This window comes from Paralichthys olivaceus, chromosome 5, assembly GCF_024713975.1.
Source record: "Paralichthys olivaceus isolate ysfri-2021 chromosome 5, ASM2471397v2, whole genome shotgun sequence".
In the NCBI taxonomy this organism is placed as follows: Eukaryota; Metazoa; Chordata; class Actinopteri; order Pleuronectiformes; family Paralichthyidae; genus Paralichthys; species Paralichthys olivaceus.
In genome coordinates this window covers 2,177,336-2,192,051 of record NC_091097.1, presented here as the reverse complement: position 1 = coordinate 2,192,051, position 14,716 = coordinate 2,177,336, and the positions used below count along the sequence as shown (strand labels likewise).

Genomic DNA, 14,716 nt, shown 5'->3' with positions numbered 1-14,716 from the left:
GGACATCAGATAATGCTACTTAGAGGTACAGTGTGTAGAATTTTGTGATATCTAGTGTTTACATTGCATGTTGCAGCTGAACACCCCTCACTTCACCCTCTCCTTCCAAACATGAAAAAGAACCTGTGGTAGCTTCAGTTGTCATAAAAACTCAAAAGGTGTTTAGTTTTAGTGAAAACATCATGAGGATTATTCTACATTACATTTCTGCCAATAGTTCCCTTTCACCTAAATTACACACTGGACCTTTAACAACTACAACTATTACTTAAGTGAGGGTTAGTCAGCAAACACTGTGCTCTCTTGATATGTCTTCTACGAGAGGAGTAGTGCTCATCTCAGACATGTTAAAATAGAAGCTCTCATCAGTTGTGCTGCCACAGATGGCTCCAGCGGCACAGAGTCGCTCTACTGAAAAACATGTCAAACATTTCTTAAGTCTGTGCGACTCTAAGCACTGAATAATACCCAACATGCTGACCAAAACAACCCAAATATACCCCAGACTTGTTTTTTAATCTGCTGCCGTGACATCTGATCTTTCCTGTCCTCAGAATCAAAGGTAAGTCTCAGAGTGGGGGGGGGTTTATTGATGCTGCTGCTCAGCAGTAAACAGGGATGTCATGGATTCTCAAATAAAACGAGTTGAAAAGGCGTCATATTGTGAGCGATCACACAGAGATCTCGCTTCAAAGAGAAGAAAAACGTACTGTACATTTCTTTATATGTGTATGCAGAGCCACAGAGGAAGTGTAACGTATAAGCTTTATATCAAAAGGTTTTAAATCTATGTCTCCTCATTTTGGAGTTCAGGTCTGATGGATCAACACCATCGTCTGCACAGAGCACACAAGTGTGCTCACGTGCTGAAACCCTGTGTCGACAAATCTGTACCAGCTGGCTGCCTCCTTCCCGCCTGAAACAGATGTTGGTAATTGTGTAATGGACAAGTGTACTGTCAGAAGCCATTTTTAAAGGCCGACTTACTCCATCTACCCTGTAGGCTTAGTGCTCCATCAAATCTAGAAAGGTCATTTGGAAGCACCAGATAGTTGCTTGATGTCCTCCCAGGTCGTATTCTTCATACATGTTCACATTTTGTAATCTTGTCTTCCTTTTACATCACACTATAGATGCCTTGTCTTGTTCTTCCCTATTCTGAGGCTTCTTCTAATTTTGAGAGAAAGTGTTGTGTTGTATTGTAGTTATACTCATTTGAATGAGCGGTAGATCTGCCACCTTACATCACGGTGAGTGCTGTTGGAAAGACGAGTGAATGGTGAAGAACCTACCTTGCTGGATGGGAGAGTTGCGTGTTGAGCCTGTGCTACCATTGGATCCATATTTCTCCAGCAGCTCAGCAAATTCTTTCCTTTTCAAAAAATGAAAAGAGAAATGATGAGAATGTTGGAGTAATTACCTGTTTTTTGATGCCCTGTGCGATCTATGTACAGAAAATTCTAGAAGTTGACTCTTCCCAAATTGACTCTCATGAAAAAGTTAAAAAGATTTCAGGGCCTGGACAAGAATAAGTATTCTGAACTTTGTGCGATTGTCTCTCGCTTCATGTGTGAAGACTGTGAACATCTTAAGTTATTGTGCAAGAGAATTGCATCATTGTTCTGGGCCTGTGTCTTGGGTTCTATGGACATGTCTTTACTTGCCACAGCTCAATCACTGCAGGTCATGTTTAAAGTTTGAGAAAGAAAGCTACCAGCAAAGCAAACAGCCCATTTCAAACATACAGGCTTAAAAGAGAAAAGGTTTACAATGAAAAATAATGAAGGAACCATATTGACATCAATAACATTCTGAAGACATTCAACTTTTTCAATGAATTAGAAATAGAAACAGTTTTTTTAAAAAACACAAACGGACTTCCTCAAATATTCTTATCAACAACACAACAATATGACATCCCCAGTGGATGATGATTTGAATGTACTGTTTCTAAGCAGATTATGATAAGCGGTCACATTGGCTCCATGGTAAATAAGGACACAAATTGTTCTTTGACAACACAAAAAGACGACCCCTGGGCTGCAGCTCTTTCGTAACCAGCAGCAACAGATGACTGGGTTAAAGGTGCCAGGTTCGGTCATTTCTCACTGACATGAAGGGAAATAATCCAGAGAATGAAGCGATCTCCACAATCTGACATACGTAAACCTTCTCATACACAATGCTGCTGCTGATCCAGATGTTGGGTCCGGTGAGCTGCCTCCACCACCCCACCACCGTTTTTTTTTTTGAGTTTGGTAAATTCTATAGCTCAGTTATATAAGGATCATGTGACACAGACTATCATCCTACATCCAAATCATATTAGTTCCTTTGGCATGAACCTGCCAGGCAGAACATGAAATCCAACCTGAGGGAGTTTGTAAAGGAAAACAACTCCTCGTTGACGTCAACGTTATCACATTATTATTTTGGCACTTGTTAGAAGCTGTGGTCTGATATGTGTCATAGAATGCTGTTTCTCCTTCTGTGGAGTGCACAGTGCAGTTTGGGAGGCAGTTGGTATAAACGTTCATTTCTAAAAAAGTGAAATGTATTCGTCGGCCTCCTGATGGGCGAGGGAGATGCGGGTGGCGGTGCCGGTGGAATCCCTCGCTATACCACTCGCCAGGGACTTACTGCTAAATCATCATGCAGGCGTTTGAGCAATCAAATCAAATCCTTGAACCATTTGATCAACAATATCCTCACCATGTATTATACATTTCATGCAAAAATAAACAAAGACACAAACAAACTGGGATTTCAGCACAAATAACAGAGTAGATTAATCATACACGATTCAACAGAGGGGAACCCTGCACTCATCAGAAATGTGCATCACATGCATTTGGTCTGAATCTTTGACAAAGGACTGATCCAGGGTTTATTGGGCAATACATCATGCAACTGGTTGTGACTACAGCATTGATTAAATAGGCAGCAGGATGCTGGGAGAGTACATGCAGGTTGGTTTTACCACAAACACATTTACTCTCTATTCAACAGCTGCTTTGAGTCATGTTCTCATAAACTCTTTCTGACTATTTCATTTTATTCCATTCCTTTCTATCTGTGTCATATTTGAGCGGGCAATGTGGCATTTAGCGTGTGCGAAAACAATTCTATTCTATAAAGCCAAAAATAAAGAATTTGAAAAATATCCATCTTTAAGATTATATATGAATTTATTATAATATTTGAGCTTTTGTTTTGCATTCACAGACAGACAGGCATCATTCCTCCCACCCCCCGGCAGCCGCCCCCCTCCTGCTCTACTCCAGGCTGCAGGGTAGTTAAAGCACAGAGCACAGATTAACACACACGGCTCATCTCGTCAGGAGCTCTGGGTTAAGCTCTCTCCCTTCCATGGGTCTGCTGTCTCTCCCTTTGCATGCAACACAAAGTCAAGGGGAGGGGGTTGAATACCTCACCACTAACAACACTTTGTGAGACTCCATCACTATAGAAAAATGCTCACCTTAAAACTACACAACACTCACTTCCCTCCCATTTGTGCACTTCTCTAGCGTCACACTGGGATCTACCCAGGGACTCCAGGCTGTCTCCCATTGCTGTTACTGTAACTTCTCCTTCCTGACATGTATCCTCTCTAACAGCTGAAGTGTAAATCCTGCCTGTGTCACAGTCTCCTCACTGAGGATTTACAGGCAGAACCTGACACGTTCATTTGCAACACTCTTGCTCATTTGAATACGTTCATGCAAATCCACCACTACCTTTGTAGTCATTAGCTCAGAGTTGAGGATCATGTTGTCGGAAATGGATTTGGAGAGAGGATGAGATCTGTGATGCTGACAGCTGCCACTGACCTTGTTTTAACCCACACTGGTTAAAGTACAATCAAAAAGCTGATTGAACACTAATACTAGCAGTCGAACAGTAAATCCAGTGCCTTTACTAATTACGCCGGGCCATAATAAACACCCCAAATACTCAAACATGAAATGAGTATTCTGTGTAAAGATAAGTAGGTTAAAATCTGTATTAATAGTTTATAAACTAGGTTTTATAGTTTGGAGATAAATAATCACATTTTCCACACAGTTTTGAGAGACTTCTGACATTTTGACAAGACTTTTTGGACTTGATTTATGAACTCGCAAATCTCTCGTGTTAGGAATTTTGGGATATTTCTTTGTCAGAAAAAAAATGACAGGAGGAGAGAGCTGCAGCAGGAACAGCCTTCTCTCTCTGGCAATTCCTTTAATCATAAAGATCTGTCTTCACATGAGGTTAGCAGGAGACAGATATTATATCTGCTGGCACACTTTTAGAATAGTCTGTTTTAGCGTACGTCGCTGACATTTCTAATGGCACGTTTTGTTTTTTCTTATGACCGAGATGAGACAAATCTGTGAGTAAAAAATGTACGAGCAGAGCAAGGCATCACATCCCAAACTGTAGCAAAAAGTCTATTTCTACTTTAAATACTCGTAATTCAACGTGCTTTTGAGCAAAACGTAATAATACTAAGTGTAAAATAAAAAACATTTAAAATGTATTACTCGATTGTCCACTGGCCAACGTCATAATCCTGCATCCCTTACATAATCACCGCTGCAGAGAAAATGCACCTAATGTCCTACAGTATTTTTTTTCTGTTGCCAATAAGCTCCCTACTGTATATAGTCCTCTAGACAGAAGTCCCTGTGCAGTAAGGAGGGGTGAGTGAATGAGGGGATGCCTTTGGACACAACCTCGGGGCAAGTTCCACCTATGTTTTGCTGCGGGAGTTTTAAATTAAATTAAATTACCAGAGTTTCTTTGGACATGCCGATCAGCCACGAGCCTGTTAAGTATAAAATAGTCTTTCCTGCACAGCCTCGTCTTGTCTTGTGTCTTTTGGTGTCTGCATTTAGTTCCAGCTCTACAACAACCCTGACAATCACATAAGGACATTGAGAACAGTTTCAGAAATCTGCTTACTTTGCCTCCTCATCTCTGGCTATGAGAAGGCGCATGTGATTGGTTGCGGAGGCTGCTCTTAGGACATCCACAGCTCTGTGAAACAAACAGAGAAAGCATACATTTACACTTTTGTAACAGCATCACCTCAGTCAATCATGGGGTTCAAACAAAGATTTGATAGGATTACCTTTCACTTGTGACTCCCACTAGACTGTCTCCATTCACCTCCAAGATTTGGTCCCCTGGCAACAGGTTTCCTGTCAGAGGTCAATCGCAGCTCACGTCAATATAAAATAGAAATTGTCATAACATATAAATGAGATATTAGAGCTGTCAGGGCTCCAGTGTGACTGATTCATTAATAACAGCACCCATACCCATTGGCTTTCAGCAATAGAGTGATGCACTTGGGTAAAAAAGTTAATGTTGCCTAGTTTCTGGCATGTGTGGTGATCATATTGTTCCCTCTGACAGCGTGCACATCATTGACACACGTTCATCATAGACACACTGAAATACATCTCTGATATTAGCTTCTTTAAGTTAAACACTGGAAATCGTACGTCCTGACATTGTTAACAACAAAGCAAAAAGTATTTGGCAATATGACATTGATGTTCACTAATCTTTGAGATGAGACTCCTCAGTCAAGGTCAAAAGTGAACACATAGCAACAGTCTGATTCTCTTTGTCCCACATAAATACATGTGCTGATATATGCAGTTGGTTAAAAAGGTGATGCTTATGTTGCCAGGTTCCTGGCTGAGGACCGCCAAGAGCTCTGCTGTGATATGAAACTAAATACTATGTAAGCACCAAACTCCATTACTGTACATCCATCCACCAAGTCAGACACGCAGGGACTCTGACTTACAGTCCCCTCCATTTTTTCCAACAGACAATAGTAACATGAGTCACAGCTTGAGCCATTCTACAGCTTAAATCAGCACCTCTCCCAGCTCAGTCCTCAGAGCAGGAGATTAAGAACCGTGAGGAAAATATTTGATAAATCATCACAGGCACAAATGTTCTGACAAAAATCATCCAATCAGCAAGCTTACAATGTTGTGACAAGCACTGCTAATGGCTTATGGTTGCAACAGAAAACTAAAAACACAATAAATGTCTCACATCGATTGACACTGAAACTAAATTGTTCATCTTGCTGTAAAAGGCCCTGAGCAGACCTGGTATCAGCATCTGTCCTGAGCAGTCCAATCACAAAACAGTGCTGAGTACGTCTGTTCACACCTGGCATTATAATGTGTCCTGAATGTGTCTCCTGTGACCACCAGATCCACGTCGTGGATTATGATGGTGGATCGCGAATCAGAGATGGTGATAGTAATGGTGGATCCTGTATCGTGCTGTCTTCTGACTGTAGTGGTGGACCATGATGGTGGATCTTGATGGCGGCAGTGGATCATGATGATGGACTATAATGGTGGATCCTGATCGAGTCGGCAGCTGATCGTGGACTATGATTACAACAAGACTGCTTGATATACAATATGTTTACTCAGATACTCTAGAATTACTGACGATAATTCCTCAATTCATTTATCTTTCATCATGCTACAAACTATTTACTCCAACCAATGCTGTAAGTACCCTTCTATTTCTCTGACGTTCTCCATTACACGTGGCATCTATTGCTCTTCTGTCCTGGGAGAGAGATCCCTCTCATGTGGCTCTCTCTGAGGTTTCTACCTTCTTTTCCTCCTGTTAAAATGTTTTTTTGGTAGTTGTTCCTCACTCTTGTTGAGGGTTAAGGACAGAGGATGTCACACCTTCTTAAGCCATATGAGACAAATTGTGATTTGTGAATATGGGCCATACAAATAAAATGTGATTGTTTGATTGATTGACCACTATGACTGTGCTCTGTAAGCCGGTAAAGACATACGTCATTTCTGTTCGTGAAGACAGAATAATTGTGTGTTAGTCAGTATGAGCTTACAGATAAATGGTAAATGGTCTGTATTTATATACAGTTTTTCATTCACCCATTCACACACACATTCTTACAGTGCATCTATTGGCACCACTTTTTTCTATTAGGCACAATTCAAGGTTCAGTATCTTGCCCAAGGACACTTCAGCATGCAAATGGGGAAGACTGGGATCGAGCTGCCGACCATCTGGTCAGAGGACGTGTCCCTATTGTGTCTCCATGTGACTGAATCTCACTCCTCCGCTCTATATGCAAATAAACATGTACGTCATTTCTGTTGTATTGACTCAGTCTGAGTTTACAGTTGTGTCTGTTGTAAGAGAGAGGGAGAGAGAGCAGAGGCAGGAGGAGCTAAATGAATCAATGTGATGCATGCAGCTCTTCTATGAAAAATGTCACCCGTTGCAAAACATTATCTGGAGATGCGATGATGTTGTGGTGGTGATGAATGGGCGCTGAGAAGAATGTTACCTGATCACTCAGGACAAATAAAACCAGGTGGGTCTGAACTGTGTCACTTTACATTCGGTCTCTCTTCTCTACTCTCTGGGGCATCAGACTTTGGAGATCTCATATTTTCTCAGGATTTACATTTATATTTCTCACCTTTTTAACATTCGCTGCATGGTCTTATCTACTGAGGTTTTAAAGAGCACAGAACAAGTGGACTAAATGCTCAAAAGACCAAAAGAAGATTTACTGAAGACACCTGATTAGGATTGATGACCTTTTTTAAGAAAAAACTGATTTGCATCTGATTAGAATGCCTCTTCTGCACCTTCCACCGGAGGCCTGAAGGAGACCCTGTGGTAGAATCAGAGCAAACAGGAGAGATTCTACATTTCATCTCGTCTGGGAAACTCTCATGATCCATAAGAAGGACCTGGAAAATGTTTCTGACCTTCTTCCCCAGCAGACCTGATCCCAGATCTTCTTATTTCAACCATTTTGGTGTTCCTCTTCTTGTTTGAAGAGTAAAATAAAACAACCTGTGACACTGTGATAAGAGGATGTATAGGGTTCAGTGTTTACCATCACTTGAAGCAAGGCCACCTGGTAAAATCCGTTTGACGTAGACTCCAAACTCCTCTCCAGTGACCTCCTTCACTCCCCCGATCACTTTAATTCCTGTTGAGAGAAGAAAAGTCACTTTCAGTTTTTTTTCCTTGCTTCATGCTCATGAAACGACATGTGGATCTAATTGTCAAAACTCTTCCTACTCTCAACCACAAGGACGCAAGAAACATGTGCAATGGTCAATTTACTATCATGGTAACTTTGCACACATATCAAGAGCCGACAGAATCGAGTCGTCTGAGAAAGCAGGTTTCACTGAGCTCTTACTTAATCTATGATACAGGAAGTTGGAGTTATTTCACCTGGAGGTCACATGACCTGTTCATTATTTCAGACAGTATTTCCACAGCAAAAAGCTGGAATGGAACAAATGCTAATTAGTGCACATAAATGAATAATAATAACTTGGTACAGATGGGATTTTATGATGTCAGGGAAAGGAGGGGAAGGTCACTCGGCAGCAGCTGCCACCTTATTGGTGTATTGCTGACAGAAGAGGTTTGGGAGGGTCATATAAGTCACCGTGTTCATTCCATAGAAACGACCATAAGTCCTCTGTGACTGAGGAAGTTTGGAAGTATAGAATTATAAGAATGGGATTAAAACACTTCGCAGGTCAACATGTTTATGCTAAATGATATTACTGGGCTTTGATTTTTGCACGGAAGATGATTCTGAAATCACAATAAATGACTTGTGACTCCAATCTGATCAATGACAGAATAAAGAAGGATTTTGTCTGGAAATCATCACACTTCATGTTAACTACACAGTTGTCCAGCTACTCAATATTCTCATGGCATACAGCCGAGGCTGGCGACCTGTCCAGGGTGCGAACCCGCCTCTTGCCCGTTGATAAATGGCTGCAGAACCCTGCAGTACTTAGATAATAATAGATAATGGATGTGTGAATGGATTTTAAAATATGTTAAAAGGTTATTATCTTGTCAAATATGTGCTAAATTGCAAACGTCCAGAACATATATTTTTTCATTGGATAAATTCAAGTTCAAAATTCTTATTTCATCATGTAGAATCTTTTTAAATGTCATATGAACAGCCTATCTTTCAATTCAACTGGAGGGAGATTCCTGGTTCAGAGTGAGGAAAACATATTGTTTTAGATAAGATAAGTACAGTAATTAAAAGAGAAATGAAGAAAAATAAAATCCTGCACAATGTATGTTTTTTTCCCACTAGTCTGAAATAAAATGCGACATGGAAGCTAAACAGCCCAAGATCTCAAAATGAAACACTGTGTGATAAACAGTGTTTGTGGCTGTAGTGTTGCACCTTAAGGGTAAGTGTGTTTGCTGTGCATCAGGGGTTACAGCACAGTCACAGTGGCTTTGTGCAGCTTTACACCTGCACATTTTGTTGAATAGATCTGCATATAAGAAAATACACTCTGGTGGATCTGCTCTACATCTCTGACAGTCGTGCAGACACTTTCCATCACTGTTGTTGAAGTGAACACGATGAAATCACTGGAGCCTCGCTGGTCTACCTTATTTAACTATAAGATAAGGGCTTCTGCAGCTACAGGCTGCCGTTGGCCTGTTAGCACAGAGACAAAATGGTAACACTAATTGGGTCTGCAGCGAAGGGGTGCATGTTAATTATCGCCTGTTGGAAAAATGGGGTTACAAAGTTCCTCATCTCAGTCCTTCCTCCCTTCTTGCTCTTCTCTGAGGAAAACAGTCTCTTGTTCTTTTGTTCGGGCTCAAAGCGTTCTCCTCCCCTCGTCATCAGATAAGAAAAACATCATTCTAACGCATAAGCAGCTGGAGCAAATATAAAAAGACATGCCTCTCCTCCTCTTATTCAGCTCCACATTTTGTTTTCCAGATTATTTCCTGCTCGTAAAGCGTCAAGGGCATGAATGCTACCCAAGGATTAAATATTCCAACAGACCTTGTAAAGATACAATTCAAAATGATGAAAGGCGCAGTATCTTCTAAAAATGGTTTATTGCGAAGCAGATGATAGAAGATCAGTGACTAAATAATGACAACACAACAACAACAGAGCCGTTTCTGGACTTCTGAGGACTGAAATTCTACCAACATGTCGACGCATATAAAAAAAGCATGTCGGAGATGATTTTCACCATGAAAACCTGCTGCCCACACGTTGAGGTGGTACAGCTTTCAGCTGCAATAACAAAGAGATTAGCATGTGCTGTCCTCGTTGGAGGACAGGGAGGAGGAGTGTTGCAGACTCCCCCCTCCCAAAGCTGTGAAGGCTTCAGATGTACTGGGGGGTCTTGAGGCTTTATGTATGAGAACAGAGTGTACACTTGAACATGCTCAAGTTGGACGACAATAAGCTGATTTGCTTCTCACATGTGTCACCTGCTGCTTTACACTAACACACACACACACGCAAACACACGCAAACACACTGTCAGCAGCTATACCTCTCATTGCTGCTTGTACTACATTATGTAAATGTTAGGCTGAATGGTAAGTGGACACCTTTCCAGTCTTATCGATCACTCAAAGCTCTTCACAATACAAGTAACATACACCGATTCAATTCACACACACATTCTTACACTGTGTCTATATGCAGCACTTCTTCTATCACACACCATAAAATACACAATCGGCACTCAGCCGTCAGGGGCAATTTAGGGTCAGCAAGTTGCCCAAAGACACCTTTGAATGCAGACTGGAGGTGCTGGGGATCAAACCACCGACGTCAGCCACAGCTGTCCAGTCTACATCGCCATAAATCAGACATTCCTGTGATGCAAATATGATTTCAAACTGTTCAGCTCAAATTCCTGGATACATTATTTAATTTGGTGTTAGCGATTTTTATATCCATCATTCTGTGTATTGGTGTTTCAGTGCTACTGTGGCAAATAATACAATATACATAAGACACATGGCTTTTTACTTGTTTCCTTATAGTGTTAAACTTGAATCAATATAGTTTAGATTAGAAAGAATCACATTGACATCCACAGCATTTATTTTACAGTCACTCTTGTAAATCTACACATTTCAATAAATTAATAAAACTAAAATAAATGCCCAGATGTTTCGAATGTTCAGTGCTGCAGACTGATCACCTGCACATTAGCTCATTGGGAAGATATCTCTGAGTCACTATCAACACAATAAAGTCTGGTCAGCTCCACTGAGCCCTCTTACTATACACTTGATGACATCCTCATTTCAATGTGCTCAGTACTGCACAGTAATCCTGTTAATTAATATTAATATCAGCACTCGTACTCAGAACAACCATCATTCACTCTGCTACATTTATTACTCCTTTTACACTGGTCCACTAAAACAGCACAAAATGACGGTGAAGCTGTGTCATGTTTTTTCTTGCTATTGGATTGGTCTGGTCGTCACTCCACCCACCTGAGGAGTTCCTGTGTTAACTTGCTGTGTGTTAGCTGCCTGGCCTTTTTGGTTTTAATATTCCCAGCCAGTTATTGTATGTGGACTGAATGCACAACCGCATTTAAACTTGTGTTCAATGTGGTCACACCCCTGATCAGAGGGAGTGTGGCCAATCCGATCACAATCTGTCCTCAGTGCATCCTGGGTGCATTTACGTTACTGTCATTTGGTCGAGTGGTCCAATTGCAAACCTGTTAACCAAAATGCATTTTAATACCAGGTTTAAACGGGGTAAATAACTCAGTCAACACAGTTACGGTGAGTGAGTTTTTGAATTTAAATATAAAACATGACAACTATCTTAACTCTTCACAGTGAACACATTCTTTCTTCATTCACCTCTCTTGTTCTTCGCTCTGTGTGCAATGCCCTTCACATGCTGCTGTAACACAATCATTTCCCAATTAGGGATCAATAAAGTACATCTATCTATCTGTGGACTTATCAATTTGCATTCACTTCAACAAGTAATTTTCTCCTTCTGAAATGTACCTATGTTTGAGCCATAGTCAAAAGAGCCACTAACTACAATTCAACAATTGCAAACTATATATGTGAAGTCAGTGCAGATGTATGAGTGAAAATGTGGCCTTGTTAGGCTTTAAATATACTGTACATTGGCAGTATAGTGCACTACATATATAAAATGTTGGTTTAATTACTTTGAACCACACACTTTGGCAAATGTTTGTATGAAGATGGTGTTTTATTAATTTCAGTCTTTTCTGTATAAGTACGAGCCAGAGCTTTCAATTTGGACCATTCAATGTTTAATCTGTGCCTGGCAAGTAGCCAACCAGTACAATAATAAATCATGGAGGACCTCATTATGAAAGTTCAACTAATCTTGCACATTATATGAAAAAACTTGCAGTTGTGTCCAATCCTCACTATTTCCAAAGAATATGGAGAAACGGAAAATGTTGGCTCTGTCTCTACTCACAGTTCAACGTTTAATGTTTGAGAGAGAGAGCTTGAGGAAATAGTTGGTAGTAAAATATATTCAAAAAAGAAATTATATATATATATATATAGATTGCTTAATTTAAAAAAGCTGTGATGTGGGCTTTACTGTATTAATGCAGAGCTGCTCAGCCCTCAGACATATAAAGGTTTAATATGTATGTGGATCAAATACTATGAGGAGTGTGCAAAAATGCATCTTGGGCAGCTGGAAAAGATTATGTACGTATGATGTATGATTATGATTGTAGAAGTGCTTCATTCATTTTTCGGTACACTGTAAAACAACACTCAAACACACACACACACACACACACACACACAGGCACCATCAGGCACCGTCAGGCACCGTACTGTGCCTATGAGCAAAATGAGTAATTTTAAAAAAGCGTGTAATTTTATGTATAATTACAAATATATGCATAATTACATCTGAGGGACGACTTCACGAGAGAGTTAACGACCAGGAACACCTGATCCTGTCCTCACACCTGTACCAGAAAGATGACCGTGCAAATAACTACCATGTAAATAGTCTGTATTTATACAAAGTTTAACGCTTCTAGTCTTGGTGACCACTCAATTCATCCATCCACACCACTCATTCATACATTGCATCTATGTGCAGCACTTCTCTGTCACACTTCTCTCACACCTGACCAGAACAACCATTAGGGGCAATTTAGGGTTAAATATCTGGCCCAAGAAAACTTAAACTACAACCTTCTGGTTAGTGGACCCACTTTATCTCCTCAGCCACAGTCTGCAACAAATCATGGTATGGAGTACATTCTTTCATAACAACTGTATCTGAGATGATTCAGAAAACTTCAACACAGTGCCTCAGTGCATGCTGGGAAGCTCAGCTCAGGAACTCATTATTCAATGAAACTAGTAGGTTTAAAGAATAGCATAAATGAAGTTAAGTGCCCTATTTTGCATTTGCAGTGCACAGTCTAGACCTCTCCTTCAGCAGTGTGACTTCAATTACATCCATGCATATGAGCTGTTTGTCCCTGCGTAGGCACATGCTCCAGCAGAGTGGTGGCGTGGAAGAGAAGAACGGATCAAAACAACAGCAGCTCCTGCATTCTTAACCCAGCTGTGTTAAGTGGGTTAGGGCTTTGCCACATGACCCACTTCCCCTCCCAGGCAAAAACACTGATACTTAGCAAGGATACCTCCTCTGCAGAGAAAATCCCTTTAAAAGTAGGACTTATGTTGTGTCAGCTATTCAAAATCAGGCTCCATTGCCAGATAGAATGTTGGTGTAAGGCTATATCACGGTGTTAGTTTGAGCTGAGCAATAGGATTTGCACATGTGATATAAATGAACTGTTCAGCTGATTGAATTTATATATTAAACTATTATCTACAAAGGATATGCCAGATAGGTGGCATCACTTTTTTCCATGATCCCTTATCGCCAAACTAAATTAGCTTTACTGTGCAGTTTTGCCATTTACCCACACACACACATTCATACAGTGTACGTGTGTGCAGCATTCTCTCTATACACACTTCAATCATACACTGTTCTCATCGTGCCCAAGGACACAGTGTTTGAAACGCCAACCTTCTGGTTAGTGCACAACCCACTCTGCCTCCTGAACCACAGCTGCTGTACAGAGCTGTTTAGCATATTTCAGCTCAGCATTTAGATTTTAATCCCAACAGCTTTATTTTTATAATTTTGTTTCTCAGCTCCATCAATCTTGTTGCAGGTATTAGCTCTGATAAAGCCACTTCTGACACAGAGACTGTGGGTTTCCTCTGGGTAACCTGGAGTGTATGTGTGTGAAGCTTTTATCATACTTCAATATGGACATGGATGCTTCCAGCTGCAGACCTGCAGGTGGGCAACAGAAAGTGCAAATGTGAGCACACAGATGTGTTAGACTACCAAACGTTATCCCGTCAAATTAGAGCAGTTGCAAAACTGTTGAGCTTGCAACTGCTCAACACTCACTTATACACACTGGCTGACAATTCAGCTCCCTTCGATTGGTTAGTTGGACTACTGACTACTGATTGGCTGTTTGGTTTGATCACTGACATGAATTATCTCTTATTCCACACTCCAGTCCAGATGATGTTGGTCATAGCATGAGGTTTTATCAAACGAACCACTAGTCACTAGTCAGAATAGTCGTTAAATATCAAAGTGGAAATACCACACTCCTATTGTTTGCCTCCGCCAACTATACATTTCATTTTTCAGATTCAGATGAGCTCACTATGATCGTTTCCTTGGACAACTGCAATATACAAAAATGTTTTAGCTTCAAATGAATGTTTGTAAGAAATTTAAAAGGATTCTCACAAGGTGTTTGTTTTTGTTAGACAACACGTTCACACAGGAAAAATT

The 14,716-nt window shown here is 40.6% G+C and overlaps 1 protein-coding gene across 3 annotated transcripts in view; it reads right to left on the bottom strand.

The window, feature by feature from the left end:
* Positions 1-14,716, bottom strand: part of LOC109640376 (syntaxin-binding protein 4) — a 64,546-nt gene that overhangs the window by 24,088 nt on the left and 25,742 nt on the right. For all 3 annotated transcript variants that reach the window (XM_020104344.2, XM_069525080.1, XM_020104346.2), the window contains exons 3-6: positions 7,919-8,014; positions 5,120-5,189; positions 4,951-5,025; positions 1,293-1,372 (exon numbers count right to left, since the gene is read on the bottom strand). In XM_020104344.2, the coding sequence (XP_019959903.1) occupies positions 1,293-1,372; positions 4,951-5,025; positions 5,120-5,189; positions 7,919-8,014 (321 nt within the window). The remainder of the gene's footprint in view (positions 1-1,292; positions 1,373-4,950; positions 5,026-5,119; positions 5,190-7,918; positions 8,015-14,716) is intronic.